This window comes from Symsagittifera roscoffensis, chromosome 3, assembly GCF_963678635.1.
Source record: "Symsagittifera roscoffensis chromosome 3, txSymRosc1.1, whole genome shotgun sequence".
Lineage (NCBI taxonomy): Eukaryota > Metazoa > Xenacoelomorpha > Acoela > Convolutidae > Symsagittifera > Symsagittifera roscoffensis.
Window position 1 is genome coordinate 76,802,129 of NC_087064.1, and position 26,450 is coordinate 76,828,578.

The following is a 26,450-nucleotide window of genomic DNA, read 5'->3' on the forward strand; positions in this document are numbered from 1 at the left end:
TTTTCTAAGAAAAATTATTGTAGATATAGTTTTTTCGACTTTGAAGTAATTTTTTCAGCTTAATTTTTCAAAAAAAAATTACTTCTTGCTACGCTTTGCCTCTGTGCATAAACGTAATTTTAAGAAACATGATTTTTAGAAACATACTTTGACATCCCTTGTTTCTAAACAATTGCTTCTACCGAGTTTAAAAGCCTCGTTTTAAAATTGTATTTGTACGTAGCTTCCCATTCATTGAAAAAGGTTTACTGTATTCATGTGAAATGATTTGAACAATTGTTCTCATGAACTCAGAATTCATTTCAGATGGTGCAATGGTTCTCTTAGCAAACTATGTAGCAGTTTAAGAGCAGAAGAACTACATGTGAAGCGAAGCGAAGTAAAGTGCAAATAAAGTAGACTGCAATGTCAACACAGAGTCAGAGTCAGAACAGCTGCGATAGCAGAATCATGTCTTCCCATCACAAGTTCCCTTTCTCTCTACGACCTATTGGCAGTTCTAGCACCGACAGTTCCTGTTCGTCAAGTAACGACAAACGCAACGGCAGCCTCAGCAATTCTTCAGAAGAACAAATGAACAACTCCACAGTCTCTGCTGCAAGTCAAAATATACCCAATGACCAACAAAATGGTTCCAAGTCAACACACAGCTCTACAAAATGTGAGTACATGTTGAAACTAATCTGAGGTAAACTATGTGCGTGTTGAGTAATGAGCTACATCAACTGGGCAACGTTAAAGTCTTGAGGAGCCCGAAAACCATTAGTTGCTTGTCTTTTTTTTCGATTTTGTAGGTGGTTCTTCTGTTTTTTCTTTGCCTGTTTGTATTAATGGAAGTAATTTTACTTGTCACATTTAATTAAGCCAGCGAACCAAAATACGTTTATGGTTTTTGTTTATGAAGTTATGAGGTTAACATCAGTAATTTCACAAATCAAGTAAAGAACATGTTTGCAGAAAATAGATTGGTGGTCTTATATGTAGTATTATTATTTGTGATTGTGACTATAGGCTAGCTTCGTTTGAATATTTGAGTTTGTATTAGTTCAGAGGCCGTTTAAATATGGTAGAAACAGCCAATAGTTCGATCGACAATTCAGCAAATGGATCTTCTCACAACAGCGGACCAGGTAGGGCACGAATTTTTTCACGGACATGATGACAATCATTCGAATTCAACGTCCCGAGATGTTACCCTAATTATCGTCATGGCCGAGCTCATTTTGTCAAAGTTCGAATGATGATCATTAATCGACAGATCACAGCTGGGATCCTTTTTTTTCCTCGAATAATTTTGAGGTTTTCGAAAATAATTTTTGACTATTTGAATTTTAAAATATATTCAAAAGCTAGCAGAAAACGCTATTTTGATGAAATTTATCGTAGGCCTAAGAAACCACTTTCTTTTCGCCAGCATCATGCCTGTAGACACCGATATATGCTCAAATAATTGAACAAGGATTCCTCTTTCAGCTACGAAGAAGGAAGATTCGAAGCAGAAGATTTTCACCTTCTTCGGACGACAGAAAAAACGTAAGTTTAAGAAGATGTTAATAAACTAATAGATGAATTATACATAATCCCAAGATAAATGAAGGTTGAATTCAATTTGATTTAGAAAAATTACGCAAAGGTCAGTAAAAATTGAAACTATACTGTGATGATGTGCCCATTTTGTGTAGGGTGACCACTTATTTCTTAACTATGATATAATGCTGTGTTTTTGGCTAATTTCTTTGGTAGCTGGTTTTTTCTTCGAGTGGTTCATATACAGTCACAAAGCAAAACTGTCGAACCGCATTTTTCTAGCATCGAAACTGTGATTACATTTGACGCGAATTGGCGTTGATTGAGAGAAAAACTGTTGATGTAGTTTGTAGCTGCAAAATTATGTTGTCCACTTCTTATTTCTCGTTTTTATCCAGTATTCCAGAATCTTTGAAAGATTGATTAGTCGTTTCGCCTCGTCCGTCAAACAGTAACTGCGTCGTTCCCAGGGTTCATTAAGAGAGCGATAGTCCCTTAGAGTATTGAATAAAAAACGTTCTAGCGACAATTTTTGGGACGGAGAATTGGCAAAACTTTCGTGCCCGGTTATACATGCTGTTTTCAAATCGTCAGAATAACCGAGAAAATTTATTAGTAATCCCTGCTATGTTGACAAGTTGAGATATTTTTGTGACTTCAACGGGGCTGTCTCACAGCTCGTCAAGTTTTAGAGTGGTTGGTTTTAATGGACAACTGAAGATAACGTATATCATGTAACCTAACTTTATAGTTTGGACTTATTTCCTATGTTTTTCCCCAACTTCTTCAGATAGCTTTCAGTTGTGTGCTATATCCACAGCGGAGTTGAGCAAAAGAACGACGTGAACTCTGGGAAGGCTGTTTTTTCGAAAGTTAGTTCTGTAGCGCATCAGTTGAGAAGGATCAGGATGTTGGGCAACGTAATTTTTATGTCTCCTTAGAATTAATTGTGTTAGTGTCCATAGTGTTTTTCGTCAAATGTTAGCTTGATAAGTCTTGGTTATGCTTAGCTGTTCCGTGATCATATCGTGGTTGATGGCAACCAGGTATAATTTGTTTATTTCATTGGTTCTTTGACTGGCAGCCTTGATATTCAGAATGATGTTGATCCATTGGGGTAATGTATGTGTCTTCAGTTACAATTCTAAGTGCTGTTTTTCGAGTTTGAAGGTGAATCCACGAGGTTCACTTAGAAATTGTTAATACAGGGGATGCGTTATTCAGAAAACTATGCCCAATGACCTTGCGTGTCGAAGATTTGTGTCGAGAGTCTCTTTTCTGTGCAAGCTTCTAAAAGATAAATGAAGCCCATTGTCTTCAAAATCTGCAGATAGTTAATTTTGAGTCGAAACCCCAGATTTCTTCGCAAAAGGTAGCTCTCAAGTTGTTAAATCAGGGGCGGATCTAGGATTTCCTCGAGCGGGGATTTTCAAATATTTTCGAAATTTTATCGACCTTTTTTTAGGCCGAGCAAACTGATTTTCCGAGCTCTCACAAATCACTATAAAGACCCTATTTTGACCAAATTTTCTGGTCCGCAGGCGAAATTTTGAAAAAACAGGCCGAAAAGGCGTTTAAAGCGCTATTTTGGAAAATTTTGACTAAAAAGTCGCGTTTTTTCGGCGTGCCCTTCCACCTCAAAATTAGTTTATATTGGAGCCAATAGCACCTTTAGAAAAATTGAGGGTCCGTCAGCCAAAAATGGATGTTTCGAAATATTACAAAGAGGCGACCTGGTGTTGCTGGTGTGTTAAATGCTGACTATGGCTGTTCATGGTAAATTTTTGTTCTGGTCTCTTTAAAATCAAGTTTGCCCAGTGAAGTTTATGAATATACATAATGTGTTAGGTTGCACTATTAGGTTTCTGGCGGAAGTTTACGCACCCAATATGCTTTCTGAAGCCAACACAATTCACGTCAAATTCAATCAATATTTTTAAGCTCGAAAACTGCTGTACGATCTCGTTTGCTATGCGATGGTATCTCATTCAGATATGGTTATAATCTATGAGGAAAGGGGCCGACATTCATACTATTCAGCTTTTTTACTAAGAACTGCTTTGAGATCTCTGTAACAAAGGCAGCCTAATGTAAGGGTGAATTCTTTGCTAGTTATAAAACCCGCATGTACTTAGCCAATGATTTGGTTCCTTATAGAGGTGGTTATTTTTTTACTGGTACCATAGGGGGGGTTAACGAGATCCATGTTTTGGAGCCTTTAAGGAAATAAATTCATTTTAAAACCCTTATAACTCAGAAGAGTCTTTTTAGCCCAGGTGATGGGTTTAGCGCTAGGAATTAGAAGATTTGATTCGTATTGCTCAGAAGTTGTTATTGATTGAAAAAGATTTCAACCTTTCAATAGGACGCAACTACCACAATCCGTGTTCGTTCGTTGAGAGTGAGACATCATTTCACAGCTCAGAAATGTAAAAAAAAAGGATCTCATTCAAGACTGCTTTAATTTTTATCAAAGGCACAAGTTCCTCTAAAATGTTGATCAGAGTTCATACTGTCTCTTTCTCAACGTGAATAATTATATACATGGAAAAAAAGGTTGTGCTGTTTCCCAGAATCCTGATTTTAAATTTCTGTTTCGATAAAAAGAATGTGTTAAGTGAATAAGTGGTCACTCTGGGTTTGCTGTTTTGGTAGTGGTTATGACCTCATAACTAATCGTTTAACAGTCATTTAAACCTACCATCAAAGCCTTGAATAAAGCTGTTGAATGAACTGGAAAATTTTAATGTTTTTAAAGATTGAACAATGCGAGCTTGTGTAACATCACCGCTATTGACAAGATGCATTTCGAAATTGGCTGTAACGAAGTATCGTGTTCGGTGTTAATGAACGCAGTAAACTTCCTTTTATACAGGATGGCATTTTTACAAATGCAGTACAAGTAAAACCTCCATCAAAAACATATTTAAATTAACCAGATTTTGGTTTCGTTTCTGCCTTACAGTACTGTGTTGTTGTGGAAAATTGCTGAGTGCATCAAAATAATGAGATTTTAAAGTTACCTAGCTTTTTCGCTCATTTTTTTTGCCCAAGGTAAGTCCAGAGATGCTCGATTTGGCTTTCTGTTAATTTTCGGCTGAAATAGGAGTTTTTTATGTTGTAAAAGCGAGGAACAATGATCAATGAGGGATTTTATATTGGTTTTTGAAGTCCAAAAAAAAGATTTTTTTTTTGTGTGCAGAAATAGCTGAACTACCGGAACAGCAAAAAGTCATTGTTTACGTTCAATCTACCCCCAACTAAGTAACTTTAACAGTGTACCTACCTAGTTCTATTTTCAGCCTCAATTTTACCTGAGATGATTTAACTATATTGTGCCCATTTTTTATCCTCGATTAAATTTTTGGGTTTGGATGCGAGCTTGGGTTGACACAGTCATAAAATCGCTTGATGATAAATCGAGCTGGCCCTTTTTTTTCTGGTCCAAACTCGCTTTTTGCGTTTTGAAGTAGTTCTTGCCCGGTCTATAGCGCTCTTTCGCGACGCCGAAGAGTGGAATCATTATGCGATATGGTGTTCTGCAGCGTACGTCAAAGCATCTCAAAATTCCCATTTCTGTTTCAGAAGACACAATCTAAGATACTATCAAATAATTTTTTGAGCAATTGCAGTTTCATTGTTCCTATCTATCGTTTCATGAGCCGTATAACTGAAGCGAAAATTGAATAGATTTCGTTGATATGTGGTATCCGAAAAATTAAAATTTTTTGCAGGAAAAGGTTACTGTTGACATTTGAACGGCTTGATTGGTATCCGCGAAATTTACTCGCTGCATTTTTAATTAAACGTTAAATCGAACAACTTGAAGAAAAAGTGTCAGTGACGTTTTTAACATTCGGTTCTTTTTTAAAAGAAAAAAAAATCTTTTTTTGTTGATTTATCATTGAGTTTACTTAATGATCTGTTAAAGTGAACAATTGGCATGAAGGTGTCATCTGAGACATGTCTGCCTAAAATTGATTGTTTGAATCCCGTGTAGACCTACTCATAGATTTTGTTTTTTTTTGCTCAAAAGTTAGTCGACTGATTACGCCTATAGATTAGTAACCTCTTAACTCGTTGTGTGAAGGTGAAAAAATATATAGCCTGTGTATATGTGAAAACTGCGAGGAAATTTATAACTTCGAGTTGTAAAAATTATAGCTTAAGTTTCTTAATCAATCATTGTTTCTGCTCTCAAAGTGTACCCAAGTCGGCTTCATTTTGTCGTCCTACTTGTTAATTTTGGTTCAATGCTAGTTAAACTCTGGCAAGTTTTTTCCTCGAAAAATTTTCATCAAAATTAAATTCAATCGAGACAATTTTGAAAAAAAATGTAAGTAGATCTAATTTTTTTTTACTCTGAAAACTTCGTAATTAGCTTTCGCCTCATTTTATTCCGGCAGGGTTGTCATGCTATGTTTGATATATATTCCAATCGATGCGAAGCTCCGTTTCGAATCTGTGTTTGTTGATGCGTTTTTAATGCCGGCTAGTAAATAAATTTTGTTTTTTTTCCAGGAAAACGTCTTTTAGATAGGTTTAAATCCGCTTTTAAAAAAAAATGCATGGTCAGTTATGCTATCTGATAGCAAAAGTGAAAATGGCGTGAGAGATGGGACTCGATTGGTATCTTCAAAGTGGATTTTAATTTTACGGATTTCCGGTTCTTTTTTTGGTTCCCTGAGTTCATTAACTCTTGTCCAACTGAATATTGAGTATGTTGTTACTTGGGTATCATTTATTAACTTGGGTTTCCTAAACTTGACGTGTGTTTCAGCGGATCCTCAGCAGTTTGTGATTGAATCCCCTGAATTAGTGGAACATGTTGGGGTGAGTTTTGAGGCCACTACGCACTATATGGTCGGCTCCTTAACCCTGAGTTGTTTTAGAAACTATGACTATTAACCGAAGGGTAACTTGAAATGCATCCAAAATCGAAGATGAGTTCTTCATTTTTTGTATTTTTTTTTGCATATTTGGTTTATTTCTTGCAAAAGTCAATTTTGGTTTAACTACTTATGACCGAAGAAGCTAAGATTATTTGGTAGTGTTCTTCTTGTAAAACAGGCAATGCAAGTGGTAATCATGACATCGGGGCTCGTCTTACATGAAACACTAAAGTGTGTTTGTTATACTGGAAAAAAAATTGTAGTTTTTACGTTTATGATAAGTTAAATAGTCATCAATTGCGGAATGGATGATATCACTCGTTGATTGACAAGTTAGGCTAGATGCAGATCGGTACGAGAAGTGTATGAGAATTGTGAAGTTTTTAAATACTTTGATTGTTAAAAGTGTTAATTTTCAAGTGTTTCAAAAGTGTTTTTTTTTAATAAGAAAATAAGATCTAAAGTGGTTTCTGGTGAAAAATAGGTTTGTCAGTTGCCTTTTTTATTATGATTCTGATAACTTGCTTTAAACGCTTTCTTTTTGTAGACGCAGAACCCGGACGAGGTGGCAGCCATCATCATGAAGATGTTACACCAGGAGAAGTTCATGATCCACGACACAGTCAAGCCACAGAACAGATGCACGACTGACGACGAACTGGAAGACGACAACAGAGACAGAGAGAAGAGACCCATCAGCGATGGCAGCGACGTCAGTAGACCAAATTTCTCGTTTACTATAATTGTTTTTTTTTCTGGACATTTTTCACAGTTTTTGCCTGTTGCAAAAGAGAAAAGTTCATTACAACATTCACAATTCGTTCATACTTAATAGTTGGACTAGGGCTCTTTTTCGTTTTTCCCACCTGCGAGTTTTCTTAAGGAATATTTTGTTCACAATGTCTGATCGTCACAAAAATTGGCATGCAGACTAAATAGACCACGACAAACATATTTGGTCCTTATATTTAACCTTGTAAAACATCTCATTAAACCATAAAACTGATGCTTATGTGAGTTGAAAGGTTAAAGGAAAAAGAGTCTGGATTAACAAATAGGTGCTGCGCTATCACGTAAATTTCCTCTAACATGAAATTTTGATCATCATCAATAAACTATTTTTTTTCTAAAACACTTGAAGATGGAATCCATATCTCATGTCAAAAGAACCTACTGGCCATTCATCAATTCATCCAATCAGAGTTCAGTATTCAAACATTCGGAATAAATAAGTGATCAGGGAGTTGATGGGTTGAGAATTTTTGAGCTTCTGTCATGACAATAGCCCCCACACAAAAAGTTGAAGAAATATTCGGTTGTTTTCATGAGCTCTTTAATAGTGTTCTATGATTTTTAAATATGGGATGTGTTCAAAAATTTATTAAGAGTTGATGAACATAGTTCAGACTCTTATATAGGTCGTGATGGTTTTTTTTCAAGAAAAGTTTTAAAATTTCTTTAGGCTCAAATTTACTTTTTGGCAGTTGGTTTTTTTATTTTTTAACTTGATCGTTTCCTCTTCCGAAAATGTATTTTAATTTTCAGATTGTCCAGCGACATAAAAAATACCTTATGATCCAGTTATCTCAAATTGGGTTAATTTTATCAAAAAACGTGTCGAATTTTCAGGCCATCTGTTTTTTCTTAGAAATTCCAAAGTTGAAGTGTGTTTTGAAACAGTTTTCTTGGGTTCATTGACTCGTTTATTTGCGTTTCCAGCTGTCTGTTGGCTATGTTTTTTTTAGAAATTTCTTGATTCTTTTCAGCTAAGTGAGGTAGCACAAATAAAGTCAAATCAGGTGAAGCTTACTTCGCCGAAGGCGACAGATTTTTTCTTTGAATTCATTTGCATCAAGGCAAATTGCGCTCCCAAACTATAAAAGTGGAAGGGGCTCGAGCACGGAAATAATCTGAGTGTCTCGCAAATCTAAAAACTATTTTTCGAAGAAATCCCATTTTTCGGATACTCGTTTGTCTGAATTATTTTTGTCGGGTTAGTCGCCATACGATGAGCTTTTCTGTAAAAAACTGTTTTTCACTTTTTGACGAATTCTTCCTTCACATAGGCTGAAAATGCGAATGCTTTTTATTACAGGTATAACAACGAAGGAAGAGTTATATTTCTTGATGACTTTTTATTGTTTTTTTTTCAAGAAAAAGTTTCAAATGACTCTCAACTTCAGAAGCGCATCAATTTTCAATGTGTTTACAGAATATTTGAGGCGGTTTGAATTTGGTGCACTTAAAATTGATTCATTTAAATATGAAAATTTAAATGTTTTAATTTTTTTTTTCGTTTTCTGCTGCCATTGTTTTTTGAAGACAAATCTGGTCACTTTTGTTTAATTCGCTAAGTTTTCACACGTATGTTAAGTTCTGAAATCGCTTTGAAACTGGCCTAAATTTAAAGAAAAAAAACGAAAAAAGGAACGTTTTTTTAATGAATTTGGTCGAAACATTCTGTACTACTTGCACAGCCACCGGCTATCCTTTTTTTCTCATGGTTTCTGTTATTGCGACCACTGAAAATCGAAGGATCTTTGTGATCGGGGGCGTCTAAACTGTTTTTTAATTTTTTCGCCGGAAAATGGGTTAACAAACAATCATGGGAAGATTTCGAGTAGTATATATCATTTTAAAGTCGTGATTTAGATGAGTTTTTTTACTTTTGTTGTTTTTCTAATAAATTTTCCGTTGAAAAATGTTGTTGAATTTTCCTTATTTAATATGACTATCGAACATGCCTAAGTTTTAGGCGTTCATTCAGGTTTTTTGTGGTCGAAATTTTCTGTGCTAGTTGCACAGCATCCGGCTACCCTTGTTGTTCCGAATTTGTGAAAAATGGGGAGGAACCTCGTATTCGGATGTGTTTAACTTTTTTTCGTTTTCCACGCAAAATCAGCTATCGAAAATAATCATTGGAGAGAGTTGAAAGATTTGTCATATTAAAGCCCTTTACCTCGTGATTCAAACTACTTTTAAAAGTTTTTAAAAAAATTTCCCAGTTTCGAGAAAAACCGGTTTGAATTTTTTGATTTTTCGTCCTGGAGTTTTTGATTTTTCGTCTTAATTCATGCGAATAAATAAGCCTGCAATAATATTTTTTAATGAGTTCAAAGCATACAATAGCTTATTTTAAGCCGTAAAAACTAAGTTTTACTCGAGAAAATTTACTTCTCTATTTAGTTTTTAAGAGCCTTTTCGGAATCAAAAACTTCGAAAATACAAAAAATTGCAAAAGGATTTTCATATGATATTTTGTTTTTCTAGTAATTTTTCTACAATTTTGTTTTCAATTTGCTTATTTTATGATGACTGTCGATAATGCCTAAGCTCTAGTTTTTTCTTCAGACCCTTTTATCACACCACGCCAAAAAGCGACACTAATTTGAAAAAACTGGTCGGAACATTCTGCACTACTTACACAGTCACCGGCTATTCTTATTTTTTCTTGTATATCTTTTTGGTAAAATTTTTTTTTTTTGGTTGCGATAATTGGTCATCAACAGTATATATTTGTTTCTTTTCAGTTATTTCTTTCGGTTGAAATAATTTCTTTCGGTTAAAAGTTTATCTTCAACTTTTGCTTTCTTGTAAATTGATGAATCGCATGTGCGAGGATGTTTTGCCTGTGTTTACACAATCAAAGCTTGTGTTATAGTATGAACTCTCTTTTTTTCAACCTATGTCGCAAATATTGTTGCGGCGCAAATATTGCTGCGACACAATTATTGTTGCGGCAAAATGTTTTCATTTTGAAAGTGTTCATTTTGGTCAATAACCAGCTATTAAGTACAGGCAATGCTAAGGATATTAACAAAGACTATTGTATTTCAAATAACACTTTAGCTTCAAGTTATCATGGATCTGTAGCGTAGAGGTAGGGAAGGCGACCCGCAACAAAATAAGAAGGTTCGAACCTAGGCAGGGTCGGATGTTTTTAATGAACTTTTTCGTATACTATTTAAAATGCGTCCGCTCTATAAATTGAGGCATGTTAGTTGGTAAATTTCTTTTTTTTTCATATTGACTCGTACTGCTAATGCGTCGCTCGCAATTGTCTTGCGTCACTTAGCAATTATCTTGACTCAAAACTGGCGTGCGTCACTTAAGAAATTTTTTAGAATCAAAGTTTTACTCATTCAGTTTTTCCAAGTAGCGTTATTGGTCATATTTTTCCTTGTTTATGTTAAGTGCAACTTCGTCTCAGTGTAACATTTGATAATCTGCAAGTATGTTTTCAATTTTTTGTAAATGAAATTAATACCTGTGCTCGAAAAATTGTACACAGTATAGTGAACAGCTGAGCTACCTTTGCTTAGCTTGTGTAGTAATATCAAGTTTTTTTTAGCTGTTAATCATAGCGCGAAACATTTTTCTTTGCCATGTTTGAATATTTTTTGGGTTGCGCTCAATGATCTTAAATTGATTTTATTGTAGAAATCAAATAAAAGCTCAGAGCCACTCCCGTTAGACCAGACAGCCGCTAAGACACCAGTACCTGCAACCGAAGATCAAACCACACCTGTAAATGACGAAGACAAATTGAACCCGCCTCTGGAGGTGATCAAACCGAGCACCCCATCGCCGACTCCGGCAAATGAGACAACACAGAAACCAGCACCGCCTTCTAGTCAGCCGAAAGATAAAGTGGCTCCTCCGACTGTTGCGACGAAACCGAAGCGGGCTACAACCGCCAATCGCCGAATGACAGAGGACGAGATGGTGGAAAAACTGAAGGAGTTGGTTGGAAGTGGGCATCCTGATGCTAGATTTGTGAACCGAGAGCTGATCGGGTCAGGGGCATCTGCAAAAGTGTTTTCGTGCACTGATAATACCACTGCTCAGAAGGTGAATTACAGAAGCTTAAGAAACTTAAGAGCTTAACAGCTGGGGCAGTTCTTTATTTGAACAAGCAAAGCTTGTGTTGTAGTATGAAATTTTGATCAATAACCAGCTATTAAGTACAGCCAATGCTGAGGATTTTAACACAGACTATTATTGTTCCGACTTTCGTAACGAAAGTAACGGAATATTTGTGCTCGGTGTGGTTTTTTTTCTTCTGACAAATTTCGAATTTTTAACTAGCCATTTTTGACGGGATTTTTATTATATCATTCAAAAAGTATTGTTGACCTGAGCTTAAATTTGTATATTTCTGTGATCATTTTTCGTAATGTTATGGGGGTTTAAAGATTGCCATTTTGGCCAATATGGGACAATTAACGCGCGATATATTTCGCGCTATTAACGCTTAAGCGGAGATTTAATCCGTCTTAGAAATCGTTCCAAATTGCTTAATGGAAGCTTATTAGCCATAATTGATTTGATACCTGGAGCAAAATTTATCACTTGTACTTAATATGGCGTGTGGGGGATGATCTCCACAAAAATCTCAAATTAAAAAAAAATTCGTTTTATTTTTATTACATTTTATTTTTTACTGTTATTACTGCTCCATAGACTGCTCTATAAATTGAGGCATCTTTGTAGGTACGTTTATTTTTTTTCAATTTGACTGGTACTGCATGTGCGTCATCATTGGCGTGCGTCACTTAAGAAATTTTGTAGATTCGAAGTTTTACTCATTCACTTTTTCCCAGTAGCGTTATCGGTCATATTTTTGCTTGTGTATGCGAAGTGCAACTTCGCCTCTGTGTTGAAAAGTTATTATTACGGTTGGTCACCAATCAATACGCAATAAGTTTCTAAGTACAACCATGATCAGAAACGTGAATTCGGTATCGGGTCTCAGTAATGAGGTGTTTGTAATTTTACGCAGAATCCCAGAATCTTACGCAGATATCTTTCTAGTGTACTCTGCCTTACTCCTGTGCAGTTGTATCAGTAACAACTCTGGTTTGTTTGTAGGTTGCGATGAAAGTGTTGACGTTGAGGGAGCAGAAGAAGAGAGAGTATGTGGTTAGTGAGATCAGAGTGATGAGGAGGATACACCATGCAAACATAGTCAACCTCATCGACTGCTTCCTCACACCAGACAGAAAGTCCCTTATGGTCAGTGACTCAAATGCTTCTTATTCCTTTAATACCACAAATCATTGAAATCTTGTTCAGGGGGATTTAAGTTTTTCTCGAGGAAAAAAATTGTTGACCTTTTTTAAGTCGACCAAATTAATTTTCCGAGATCTTGATTTTTTAAAGGGGCGTTTTAGAAACTTTTTGAAAGGTTTTGTTTTGACCAAAAAATTGCATTTTTGATGCGCGCTCCTTAAAGTTATTATATATTGGCACCCAAGTTGCCTTTAGAAAAACTTTAGAGTCAGTCTTCCGAGACTGGATGTCGTAAACTACTACCAAAGGGGAACCCTTTGGTTGGTGAAGGGGTAGAGTCCCTAAGGCGAGAGGGACGCCTGTACACTCATGAGAAAATTTAGTAGCGAAACGTTTTTTTTTCGCCTTGTTTGATTGTAATGAAATGTGGCATGTTGAATTGTTATGCAATTCAATGCATATTCGGTCGTGATACCAATCATGTAGCGCATGAAAACATTGATGTATGTGTAACGTGGGGATACGTTTAAATAGGTTTTTACTACTCCATTATCTAACAGGAATTGCACATTTTAAATATTTTATGTGCATCATAACATGTAAGAGCTGTTGATACAGTTGCTGCAATTTTGACATCAAGAATGTATATGGGAACTCAAATCAACTCTTTATGAATAGAATAGGTACGCAATATGAAAATAAAAAATGCGCACAAAATTTATTTTCTTTTTTCTTGAGTTCCAGAAAAACTTTTCCAACAGTCTGTTGGCTGAACTTTATTGATAAAATATTTCGAAACTTTTCGTGTTTCAAAACTCTGTCAGCTGCGTTAAAAATGCACTGAAGTTTTTCAGCATGCTCCTGGTTTTGATTTCAAAAGATAATTTTCAAGAAAATATGTCTGTCTTATGTCAAGTTAAACTCAGTTCAATGATCATGTCCGCTGTATTTTATTTCTACGCCCTGTTTGGAAAAAAGTTTAGTTTTTGACTGAATTCATTGTATTAGATTGTGATGGAATATTTGTGGAATGCTCTGACGAATGTCATCCTGGCTCTGCAGGCCAAAATGGATGAGAAATATATTGCCTACAACAGCTACGAGGCCATCCAGGGTCTGGATTACCTTCATAGCAACAACATCATTCACAGGCGAGACATTGTTTTGCTCATGCTTAATTATAGACTATCCGCAATTTTCTTCTATGAGGTTAATTTTCACGATAGAAGTCGGACATTTCCTGGGCTATTCCTGCAATTATGCGTACTGTCCGAGGCGCTAAATGTCATTTTTAACCAGTAATTGTTCCGACCATTTGAAAAATGGGGAGGAAATTTGTATTCGAGTGTTTTAGTTTTTCTTTCTTTTTGTTTTCTACGGGTAGTACAATTAATCATCGGAATGGGTCGAGTGAAATATCCTATTTTTGATTTTTAGTCTTTGTCGCGAATAAAGCGAGTTAACAGGCTTATAATAGCTTATTTTAATAGCTTACAATAGCTTAATTTAAGCAGTAAAAACTTACTTTTACTCGTGTAAAGTTAGTTTTTAAGTTTTTAGCGCCCATTGAAGAATTTTTATATTTTGTTTTTCTAGCTATTTTTCTACAAAGCTAGTTAGCTTTTTTACTATGACTGTCGAATATGAAAATGATCCGAGATTTCTGTGCTACTTCCACAAGAACCTGCTACCCTGTCAGGATTTTCGCTTTTTTTCACTTTAATTCAGTTTTCATTTAAATAACAAAAAGTACTTATTGTAAAAACAGCTAATCTAGGGGTACGAAATTGTCCACAAATTGTTAATGAACGAAGCTAATTTTTACTTTTCAAGTGGTGTGATGTTGTTTTGTAATGTGATTTTTTAGCAGCAAATTGTAATCAGTAACAAGTTTTCTTACATTACAAAAATCGTTTTATCAAATCTCAAGGCCTCGCAGGTCTCTTCAGACTTGGCCTAGTGATAAAGTGCGTGCCTTAGGATCCTTAGGTTCTGTGTTTCTTTTTCGATATGTATGGAAGTTGAATTTTGTCTGGGTCGGATCATAGTTTTTCTGCTTTTTTTTGTTTGCTTGCTTTCGAAAGCAAGGAATTTTTTTCTTTAAGCAATTTTATCTGTAATAGAAAGTCATTCTTTTTTTGTAATTTTACGAACTTTAGATTTGTATGATTCCCTTCAATTGTTTTCGCTTAGTCACCTTATATTGCGTTGTTCACGCAAGTAGTGCGTAATGTCATATAATGAACTCACTTTTTTTAAAAACAAGTCGCAAATGAAGTGCTCATAAATTTAGTATCTGGTTTACTTTGGTGCCTTAGCATAATATCTATCTATCTATCTATCTATCTATCTATCTATCTATCTATCTATCTATCTATCTTTCTATCTATCTATCTATCTATATTTATCTATCTATCTATATCTATCTATCTATCTATCTATCTATCTATCTATCTATCTATCTATATCTAACTATCTATATCTATCTATCTATACTATGTTTAAATGCTAGTGACAGCTATCTCCCATGTTTAAGCATAATAATTTTGCATGTTTAACGAAAGAATTTTTTCATGTTTAAGCTATATCATATATTGCAATGCTTAAGAAAATTTTTTGTTTTTTCCGCAAGGTCATTAATTTTTTAGTAATTTTTTCGAGGCCTAATTAAGTCTGTCTGTCTGTATACCTGCTTTTTCAAATTAATTTGATTATGTCTGTCTATCCGTCCCCTAATTTTTTCTAACTTTCTTCTATCAAATCTATTATCTATTGTATATTTAAATGCCGGCTTTTCTATCTCGCCATGTTTAAGCTTTTTCAACGTATTTTTTTGCATCTCTAACAAAAGAATTTTTTCACGTGTAAGCAAGCTATATCGTATATTGCTATGGTTAAGGTTTTTTTTTCGGTTTTCCCGGTTGAATTCAGTTTTAATTTCATCAAGTATGTAATTAGCAACCCAATAGTTGGATGTTGTCAGAGTTTTCCCAGGTTTTGCTATTCTGGCCTCCATATATGAATAACCAAATCCTTGTAGTTTTCGAGATATGACGTTTTTTATGATTTTTTCAAAAAATTTTCAAAAACTTAGATCTTAAAAAATTCCAATACGTTGTTGAAGATCTCAGTCCTGTTGTTGGATTTTGTGAGGGTACTCTCAGGGGTTGCGTATCTTGCCTCTAATTATGGCTGCTCAAATCCTTGTAGTTTTCGAGATACGACGTTTTTTTTAGGATTTTTTAAAAAAAATTTCAGAAAATTTAGATATAAAAAATCACAAAATTTGAAATTCCCATCTCGATGGCGAGGCTCTGTCAGGGTACTCTCAGGAGTTGCAATTTTTGCCTCCAAATATGACTGCTCAAATCCTTGTAGTTTTCGAGATCTGAGGTTTTTTATGATTTTCTCCGAAATTTTCAAAAAAAAACTAGATATTGAAAAATTCCAAAACTTTGAAGATCTCAATCCTGTTATTGGAATCTGTGAGGGTACTCTCATGGGGTTGTTAATATTGCCTCCGAATATGTCTGCTCAAAATCTTGTAGTTTTCGAGATGACGTTTTTTAGGATTTTCTCAAAATTTTTCAGAAAACTTAGATATAAAAAAATCACAAAACTTGAATTTACCATCTCTGTAGTGAGGCTCTTTCAGGGATATCAAGAGTTGTGAATTTTACCTCTAAATATGATTTCTCAAAACGTTGCAGTTTTCCAGATATGACGTTTTTTGTGATTTTAAAAAAAAGTTTGATGAAAATTAAATTAATTTTTTTTTCAAAGTTTGAAATTCCTAACCTGTAGTTGGGGGCTGTCAGAGTAATCTCAGGAGTTGCAAATTCGGCCTCCAATTAAGAATGCTCAAATCTTTAAGAGATTTTTGTGATTTTTTTTCCGGGAAATTTTCAGAAAACTCAAATTACAAAATAGTTCACTAAAGTGAAATTCCCAACTCTGTAGTTGTGTGCTGTCAGAGTACTTTCACAAATTGCGATTATTGCATCTAATAAGACTGCTCAAATCTTGGTAGTTTTCGAGATGTGAATTTTCACAAAATTTTATTGTTCATTAAAATTAGTATAAAAAACTTGAATAAAATCTTGCAAAATTTGTAGTTACGAACCCTGTAATTGGGTGCTGTCACAGCACACTCAGTGAATGCATATCTTATTTCCAGTATATGCGGTTTATCATGAGTACCGGAGGTGCTTTTTACGCTAGAATGTTTTAATTTTGTCGCATTAGCATAATGTTTTTTTTTCTGGTGGCCTTCGTTTGAAGTTTATCATGTGTCTATGACGCAGATGCTGGGAAATACTACTCTTATACTCGAGGTTGAGGTTTCGATTCCGGCACATATCAGAAATTTAATTTCTGTTAATTTTCTTTTTCCACTTTATTGTTTTTTATAGAGCAACAGTATTTATTACCTTCACCTTGTCTTTCCTTTTTCACTTTTTGAGTGTTAAGTGCTGCAACGTTTTGATAAATCTTTTGAAAAAATCGACGCAACATTGATAATTATTTTGAAAGAATTGCTACAATTCATTTCTATTCCGGTTATTTATTTTTCATTATGTTGAAGTATCAAGTGAAAGAAGCGTAAAATACATTTTTAAATAACGTTCATTTGTTGATGTTCGAAGCATAGTACCGACTTACGCGCAAGACCTTCTTTTGTTCACAAATTTGCGATGTAATTTTTAGTAGCATAAAAATTCAACATATTTTTTTGGGTTTATATTTTTTGGGTTAATAATAGTTGAAATTTGCTTAGAAGATTGATAGTTTTTAAGAGTAATGAAAGTAGTGAAGACTCTTATATAGTTCTGCTGATTTTTTTTGTCTTTTTATCAGGAAAAAGTCTTAAAATATTGATGCACTTAGGTATAATGCACTTTTTGAGTTCAATTGAAATGCATCTGCTGAAAGTGACGTAAATAGCACTCTCCAAATACGAACGTGCAAATGGCGCAAAAAAAACGTGAATGAATTCTAGTTTCGAAAGTGGAATTTTTTTTTAAGGTTTCCCAGCGGAATAAAAACTTTGCTGGGTTCATGTTGTCAAAAAAGCGCCAATCATAAATTGTTTTAGAAATTCAAAGAGCTGAAAGGGCATCTATTTTTTCTAATTCGAAAGTTGAAATTTTTTCAAGAAAGTGTCAGTGTTTTTTTATGTTAGCTTGCGTTCATTATTAATCTTTCCAAATCTTTGCTTGGCTATGTTTCTAAAACATTTTTTCACTTTAGGGATATCAAGAGTGACAATGTGCTGTTAGGACTTGACGGCAGTGTGAAGCTGGCCGATTTTGGCTTCTGTGCCGAGTTGCTCACAGCAGACAGTCAGAGGAAGACTCAGCTTGGAACACCCTACTGGATGTGCCCGGAGATCGCCAGGAGAGAACAGTATTCGCCCAATGTTAGTTTCACTCTGCTTCAGATACTCTAAAATAACCTCTTTACTTTACTATTTCAATTTGACACTTCGCTCTTCGCTAAAAATCCAAGAACCAGGAAGGGAGAGAAAATGGACTTTTCGTAAGAGCTTCATATCGGTTGTGTTGTTAAGATTTTGATCTTTCAAAAATTTAGGGCGAGCAATCAAAAATCTGAAGTACAACTTATTTGAACAATTTTTTTGTTATGAAATCGTTTTTAATAATTGAATTAATCATAGAAATCTCGGTGGGTCTCACATTTATCTCGCTATAATGCCGATAGAGTCTCGGAAATTGACTGATACAATTTCAAGGTAAGTCGGTTTGGGGAAGTCATTGAACAGTCGTGTAACGGGTCATTTATGACTTACTACGGAGAAGTGTTTAAAGTGACATGATATGTGTTTAAAAACAGTTAGTCAAATTCAGAACTTCTCCCATTCAAATCCTTGTTTCAAGTAAAAAGGTGAGGTTTTTCTCAATTGGTTTGATATTTTTCTCGATTATTTCATCAGAAACATTTCATGTCCTATGATTTGATTATTTGTTCCAGGTGGACATTTGGTCTATGGGTATTCTAGTGATTGAGATGATTGACACTAGTCCGCCCTACATGGAAGATGAGTACTATTCAAGAGCACCTCTTCAGGTGAGCGAAGATTGTTTTTGCCTAACTTTTCCGAGTTTTATTGGCTAATAAAAATGTTCAAGTATAAAAACATTCATGTTTTTTCTACGAAAGAGAACTTAAGATGAACATTCACTGTTGCAGTAGCTAGTATTAGCGTGAAAGATTTTGAATCATAGCATTGTTGCGACTACTTGACAAAGTGGGAAGGAACAATGGCTTAGGTTTGGTTTATGTTACAGCCGATTTCGACTTCCTCAAAAGTGGATCATTTGAGATATACTATTGAAACCATTTCAGACGTCATTCGGTTTCTCGATCAAAAAGTCTTGAACAGAGTTTTTCAAACAGGAAATTTCAGACTGATTTCTAATATACTTCTGAGTTTTCATTGAATATTAACTGGTTTTCGTTTCAACTTCAGTCATTTCTCATTTACTTTATCAGAGTTTAGGGAGCGTCGTGAAATAATACGACAATTCTTTTTTTTTCTAACTTGATTCGCAAATTTTTGAAATGCATAATTTATATATAATGTGGCTTTATAATTTCCAATTTATTAAATGCTAAACTCTGTCTATTTCTATTTGGTGCCACATTTGACCTATGCTGCTGCTTTATTTGTGAGTAGCGTTTGTCGGTCATTAAGCGTTTGTGGTCGAGAGGGCAGAGAGTGGGTGTCCACTTCTCAGGGTCATAGGTTCGAATCCCATACCTAGCAAAGATTTTTTTAATTCGAGGCATTTTCTATTTCTTTTTTCACTTTATAAAGCTTTTTTTTCTTCAATTTCTCGCTAGTTTTTGCCTCTGCTTACACTAGCGCTCAGCTTAGTGTATTATTACGAACCTTCTTTTTTCTAAACTAACTCGTAAATAAAAGTGTTCTTTAAAAGTGTTCTTTAATTTGGAAGTTTCACTGTAGCATTGAAAATTGCATAGCATCTGTTCACTGATTTGTTGGTGGCTATTGTTTGGTACTCATTATGTTTCCGTGGCTGAGTGGTTAGTTTGTGAGACTCTCAATCTCTGGATCGCAGGTTCGAATCTCAGACGTAGCCGATTTTTCGCTAATTCTAGGCTTATTTTATTTTTTCTTGTTGCTCTTTAAAGAGCTTCTTTTTGGCGTGCTCTCGCTAGTGTTTGTGAAGCGACGCTTCGCCTCTGTGTATATAATTTTTAATGAATTTGCGTGATTAGAAAATTCTGTGCTGCTAACACAGCAATTGGCTATCCTTTTTAACCTTGCGATTAGCGAGGGTCTGCAACCGGATACTGACTAGAGAAGCAATGTGCTTCATAATTAAATTGAATCCAATGATAATCGCTGAATATTGAACCTAGAGGTAACGTGCATCTGAGGACGACAATTATACTGGATTCGTTTCCGGACTGGAAGTCGATTTTTTTTTCAAATTGGAAATGAAATTTGAAAAATTCTTACTATATAATTGAAATTAATTTTGATTGATTCCAAAAAATTCTTGAAGAGTTTAAAGTGATGTTGTATTTTGTTCGAAATTTGAATATTGTTTTTTGATTTTTTGGTACTTTTTTTGTTTGCTCTCCGTGTGTCAATAAACGTTGTGAAAACTCTTACATAGGTCGTGATGATTTTTTCAAGAACATTTATTCACGCTGATTTTAATTTTTTCACGGTTTGAAGTTTGATTGCAAGTTCAACTTCTCAGTTCACTCCAACTTTTTTAGGAAGGCAAACTTCGCTATCTAACAGCAAAAATTTCTCGAAAGATGTGATCGACTTCTGGTTTCGAAAGTGGATTTGAAATTTCAGATTTTCCAGTGTAATAAATAGTTTACCTTCTGATCCAACTTAACTGACCAGCGTCTAAAAATTTTGGCTGATTTCTTTGCGAAAAACCTTTTGGCTTTCGTTTTTGGGATTTGTGGCTTTCGTTTTCTTTTCGGCTTGCTGTCGTGCTTGTTTTTATTTTGTTGCCAGCGATGCAAATCTTAGCTACGCCTCTGTGTTGGAAAGTTTGGCTCGCATTTCAGTGGGCATGTATCATAATTACAGCACTGGGTTTTTTCATCGCAATCCTTTTTATGGGGTGTTTCTCATTATCGAAAGAACATTTAAACTCTACTCCGCATCAACATCTTTTAAGCTGTTGAAAACAAGTAATGAAACGGAACTATAAAGTAGGGCTATTTTGCGTGGTTTTAATTGCCTCAAAGAATGCTCGGAGGACAAAGTGTGCTATCATCTAAAAAAGCTTCAAGACTTGATTCAGATTCCCCAAAAATATTTCGAAAAATCTTTGTCGAGAAAAAAGGTTTTCGATTTTTTTTCCATTCAGACTAGATTTAATAATATATTGCCAGTGACTGGGCGCGAAAGGAGTGGTCTCCCAATCTGAGTTTAATTTCCTAAACCAATGTAACTGATTTTTATCTTTTTCTTGAAGATTAATCTCAGGACTTCATTTTTTGTCATTCAGTACTTTTTTTTGCGACATCAGTGAAGTTAAAAATCAGGTGTTCGTTTTCTGAAACCAAGTAACTGTAGAAACTGAGTTATAAAACAGTTATGTGTTGATATTGAAATCGTGTTCAGTTGCATGTAGATTAAACTAGCCTTGGTTCGTGCTCTCAAATAGCTGAATGAAGAAATTCAACATACTCAACATGATATAATGACAGATGTTTGGTCGTACGCTAGTTTCTCAGATTGTGCAATACCTTGACCACGTTGCTCATTATAAAAAGTCGGTTAATAATTTTAGAATAGCAGAAATATGTAGTTCAGTCATTTAGGAAATAGGAGATTAATCGATAGTTATGAACAATTTTTTGTCCAGTTTTTAAATTTATAGTTCGAATTTATATTAAGAAATTTATAGTGTTTTTGGTTGTACTTTTTTTGCTTTACGAGTGGCAACATAACTCTGCGCTATGTTTGTTTTAAGCGTCAAAATGTCAAAGGATTTGGACGATGAAACTTTAGTGCGTTGGAAATAAAGTTTGTTACCATAAAGTGATGTGTTGTAGGCGATCCAAGAGATCGGTCGGCTGACTGAACCCCCTGAGATCAAACGGAAAGATGAGATCTCGAACTCACTGGAGAGTTTCGTCCTTTCTTGCCTCACCATCGACCCCGCAGATAGACCAGACGCCACGACTATACTACAGGTATGTACATAGCCATACATACAGCCGAGGAAAGACATGGAAATTTTTTAATTTTTCAATCGATTCCAAAAAACGTTCACGAATTTTTTTATAATGTCTGTTTTAAGTTGGAATCCCTAGTATAGTGTTTTTTTCCTTTTGATGCAAGATTGAAAGATGCTTTTACCTATAGTCTAGTTGTCGATTTTGGTAGTCTAATTTTTTCCTTAAATTTCTTGATAGTAGAGTTTTTCATTGAAGGGCCAATGTATCGGGACTGCATAACTTCCCGAACATCATAACCTTATATATACCTTATGGGAGAATTTCTAGCTTCAAAAAGAAAATCTGACAATTTTTGATTTTGAATTTTCCCTTCGATCAGCAATGACCTTTAAAGGATTAAGTAAGAAGTTTTCAGAGATATTATTGTTCCAGCTGATAATTATTCTCAAATTGTACTTATGAGGTTTTTATGTTTGCCATGTCGATAGAGGAAAAGACTTTTATCCTTTCAAAGAATATGTTTCGGCTCTTTTTACCCCACCTCATCTTATTAAGAACAATGAACGTAGCGAGTACTCTTATATAGGTCTTGCTGATTTTTTTTTCAGTAAAAAGTATTAAAATTTAATCACGCTCAATTTTGATTTTTCGCGGTTTGACTTAGGAGTTCTTTTTCAGTTCAGTGCATTTCTATTGTGCAAAGGAAGGCAAACTCTACTATCGAACAGCAAAATTGTAACTGTCAAAAAACGTGATTGACTTCTAATTTCGAAAATGGAAATTAATTATCAGATTTCACAGCGAAATAAAAGTTTTACCTATTGATCCAGTTAAAACTAACCCTCAAATTGGGTTAGTTTCAACAAAAAAGTGTCCATCATAAATTGTTCTACAAACTCAAAGAGCTTTAAGGCCATCTAACTTTTTCTTCGAAAGTAGAAGATTTTTGGAAAAAACAGGTCTTTTTTTTCAGTGTCCTTGCGTTCATTACTCTTTTCCGGCTATCAGTTGGCTATGTTATCTGTTTTAAGGTGTAACGAGTGGGTTTAAAAAGTTAGGTGGTATGAAGTAATTTTTGGAATGGTGTAATAAGTCATCATGCCATTTTCTTTATTAATGGAACAATATGGACAAAGTTCATAATTGTTAAATTTCGCAGGTGGGGAGAAAATTTGAATTGACCAATCTATCGGCGGCTTTTTGTCTTAATTGAAGAAATTGTGCAATCAATTACATTATTAACAGGAAACAAATATTGTGCTTTTCCTACAAGATATGAGCTTCAACCCTGGTAACCTGCTTTCCTCGAAGCAATGATCACCCAAATAAGAATAAGAAGAAACAAAAATTTCTTCTCGATACATGAAAAAACTTCAGTCCGATAACTGATAGCGTGTTGTGTTGTTTAGAAATTAACCACCTGCTGGTGTTTCAGAACGCCTTTAATCGTTCTGTGATGTTTTTCTTAGGAAGAAGATGGCTCAATTGGTCATTATCATGGGAGATTGCTCAGTTGATCCGATAAATGAGCCCAATTTTGAGTAGAACTTCTATTTTAAAATAATTTTCACGAGTGTGTTAGATTGCCAAAGGTTGAAGATATTTCATCTTGATTGGTATTTCCGGCTTTAAATTCATACATGTCAAAGCAAAAGCTTGTGTTATAATCTTTTTTTTTGAACTAAATTGAATATTATAGAACTCAACAAATCGACTTTTTTGCTGAGCTTTCATTTCAGCATTGGCAATTTGATAGCATGTGTTTTATCCGGTTTACTGGTGGCTCTTTTTTGGTAGATTTATACTCCGCCTTAAGAAAAGTTAAGTTGGTGCAAAAAGACGTGCTTGACTTGTAAGTTTCAAGAATGGATTTGAATTTACAGAATTCGCAGCGGAATGAAAAATTATTTATCAATCTATTTTTATTTAATTGCAATAGATTTCTGAAAATCGTAGCTCAAGATTTCAAAGCGAAGCTCAAGTTATACTTTTCAGCCGCATACTTAAAAATGCGAGAAAAATTCACAATCCGTTTTGAATCTACTATAAGTTTCAAAGGTAGATGTAGTTTTGAATTCTCAGGGGAAATTTATAAATGCAGTTTCTCAAACTGCGTCAATTTGATATGAAGAAGTTTTTTTTTATTTATTTTTTCAAAATTGAGAGCTTCCAGATCTAAAATTGTTCTGTGATTCTCGGAAACTGAAATTTTTCAAAAAAAAAAAAGAAGAAAAAGTGTTTTACCTGCAAGTTTAAATTGCGAAAGAGCTATTCGGCTAGCTATTTAAAATTTCAAATATTTCAAAAAAATGTCGTTTGTTAACGCTGATAAAAGTTTTTCTTTATTTCTGTTGCCTGCGTTTATTTATAATTTTCAAAAAACTATAAATTACCATTGCAGCGAAAGAGCATTATTAACGAGTAAGTTCTGAGAGTGAACGAGTGATTCAATTTTTCAGAATGAAAATTGATCTTGCATAATTTTTGTTCATATTTTGCTATTTACGAGGAGCGGAAACTGAAGTTTTTTTTTTTCTAATTTGGCTGATTCTTCGATTATGTACTGATTCTTCGCTTCTTTGTATTGATTTAAAATGGAGACTTCTCACTTTTTTCTTACTTCCACAAAATGGCTCATTATGAGCATGTGGCGCTTTCCTACCTTATCTTTATTGCTGTTTCAGCATCCGTTTCTGAGAGAGCGATGTTCGAAAGAGCAGTTCGGCCACTACCTACGCAGACTAGACTTGGACGAGGACTAATACAGAGCCGGTCAACTTAAGAAACAGGACTAATCTAATCTTCAGATATCTTTTTTATCCGAAGCTCTCGAAGAACCGAACAATTAGCTTCTGAATCAACAAACACTTCAGCCGTGTCTTCTATCTACCAAACCAGATCAGATCGGAAATTCTGAACCTGGTCTTATTTTGGATACTTTTTCTACTTCATACCAAATCTTCGCTTGCACGAAGGGTCGTGAAAGTTCAAATTCAAATTTATTATCTACAAATAGTTTGTATTTCGACCTATGAATGCGTCATTGAACAATGGGTATAAAGTCCGCGCCATTTGACAATTGTTTATCTGGGTTTGTCTGTTTTTCTTGAGATTGGTAGTCGAAATATATATTTTATAGGCTTTGCCTACCTATGCTAGATGTTATATGTCGACTCAGTAGCTGATTTAGTGGGTGGAGATCGACGCCCCCTTCAAATTTGTATGCGGCATAGAACAATTTATCAATTAAATTAAAGTCTGAATAGTATTTTGGGGAGCTCAGAAAATTAATTTTTCGACCTGTAAAAATAACAAACCTTTCGAAAATTCCCCCATTAGAAAGTCTTGGATCAGTTTCTGTGTCGACTACTATTGAATGTTCAATTTTTGAAGAACTTTTAACAAATAAATGAGTGCTTCCTTTAATTTTCTCTGAATAATTTTTGGAGCTGAAGTATATCCTTCTGTATGAACTAATCTACAATCAATATATGCCCTCGGTCTAATTATCAGGTGCTAATTAATTATAACTAATTTTAAAGAGACTGAAAATTATTTGAATTGAAATGAATATCACCAAACGAAGTCATCAGTTACTGTGAAACAATCTTTTTCTGAGTTATTTCTTTTGTTATTTGAGAGCTGAAGATGTGCTTGTGAACAAATTTCTAAATTGTGTGAAATAAATACTAACTTAAAGTGATGAGACAGCTTATGTTATTGTAGGAGCAGCTTCGAATATTGATTGATCGATTGAATGATGTTTTCACTTGTATCTGTATCTTAAATTTAAGATTTCTGAAGAAGAAAGTTCGACAAAGCCTAAATTGGTAAACGAACTTGGTAAAAACGTACATACATAAGTTTGCTATCTTCATAGTTTATTTGAATCATTTGCTTAGAATAATATTTTTTTGAATTGACTCAATTCTTATACAAGTATGTGCAAAGCAAGATAAAGTAGTATTTGAATTACAAAAGCGGTATCACAGCATCCAGTCAATGTCCTATGTCATCTATTCTTTTTACTTCGGTGGCACTTTTGCTATAATCACAATCTGTAGCATTGGAAATTTCATAGCATTTGTTCTCTGCTGTAAATGTGGCTAGTGTTTGTGGACGATTAAGCGTCCGTTGCTGAGTGGTCACTGCGGGAGGCTTATATTTTCTAAGTCGTAGATCGAATCCGAGACGTAACCGATTTTTTTTTTTACTAATTCGAGGCTTATTGCTAATTTTCTTATTGAACTTTATAGAGCTGCTTTTTGTCGTGTTCTTGCAAGTGTTTGCGAAGCAAATCTTTGCCTTTGTGTCTCAAATTGGGTTAATGTTATCGAAAACATGTCGGTTAAAATTTGTTCCAGTAATTCAAAGAGCTTTCAGGGCATCTATTTTTTTGTTGAAATTCGGAGATTTTTCTAAATTTAGTTCATTTTTTTCTGTTTACTTGCGCTCATTGTCTTTTTGCAACTGCGTGTTAGCTTTGTTATCCCGTAAAATCATTGCTAACAGAATTCGATTGCTGTTTGATTCTTGAGCTTGGTCGTGTGTACCCTCCATGTGGGATTCATATATGTTCTGCCGAGTTTGCACAAAGATCACTTAAGCGGAGGGGTACAAACCGGGAACGGCGAGGACCCAAATCCCTCAATAAGCAGGACCAAAGGATGTCAAATGAGCTCCCGAATACAGAGGACCAAAACGAGAGTATCTGGCTCCATCCCGGACAGCATTCAGCTTTGGTAAAGACGAGGGGCAGAAACGGCTCTGAAAACTCCTTACAGCAACCAGTAATGACTTCGACGAAGGGTAACCGAC

At 34.7% G+C, this 26,450-nt stretch overlaps 1 protein-coding gene across 2 annotated transcripts; it reads left to right on the top strand.

The window, feature by feature from the left end:
• Positions 1-301: 301 nt before the first annotated feature.
• Positions 302-25,555, top strand: LOC134841078 (serine/threonine-protein kinase PAK 1-like). Of its 2 annotated transcripts, none has more exons than XM_063856853.1 (11): positions 302-661; positions 1,474-1,533; positions 6,308-6,360; positions 6,967-7,131; positions 10,860-11,270; positions 12,291-12,434; positions 13,440-13,582; positions 17,682-17,850; positions 18,423-18,518; positions 21,507-21,647; positions 24,317-25,555. In XM_063856853.1, the coding sequence occupies exons 1-11, from the start codon at positions 406-408 to the stop codon at positions 24,392-24,394; spliced, it is 1,716 nt and encodes a 571-aa protein (XP_063712923.1). In that variant the 5' UTR covers positions 302-405; the 3' UTR covers positions 24,395-25,555. The 2 variants fall into 2 exon arrangements, with proteins under 2 accessions (XP_063712923.1, XP_063712924.1); XM_063856854.1 differs by lacking the exon at positions 302-661 and adding an exon at positions 918-1,130.
• Positions 25,556-26,450: the final 895 nt, after the last annotated feature.

What these genes read in the sequence shown, in the direction of transcription:
- LOC134841078 (XM_063856853.1), top strand. Translation starts at nt 406, where the DNA reads ATGTCAACACAGAGTCAGAGTCAGAACAGCTGCGATAGCAGAATCATG. An exon ending in AACACACAGCTCTACAAAAT is followed by an intron (nt 662 to 1,473) that starts GTGAGTACATGT and finishes TTCCTCTTTCAG; the next exon opens with CTACGAAGAAGGAAGATTCG. An exon ending in GAGAACAGTATTCGCCCAAT is followed by an intron (nt 17,851 to 18,422) that starts GTTAGTTTCACT and finishes TATTTGTTCCAG; the next exon opens with GTGGACATTTGGTCTATGGG.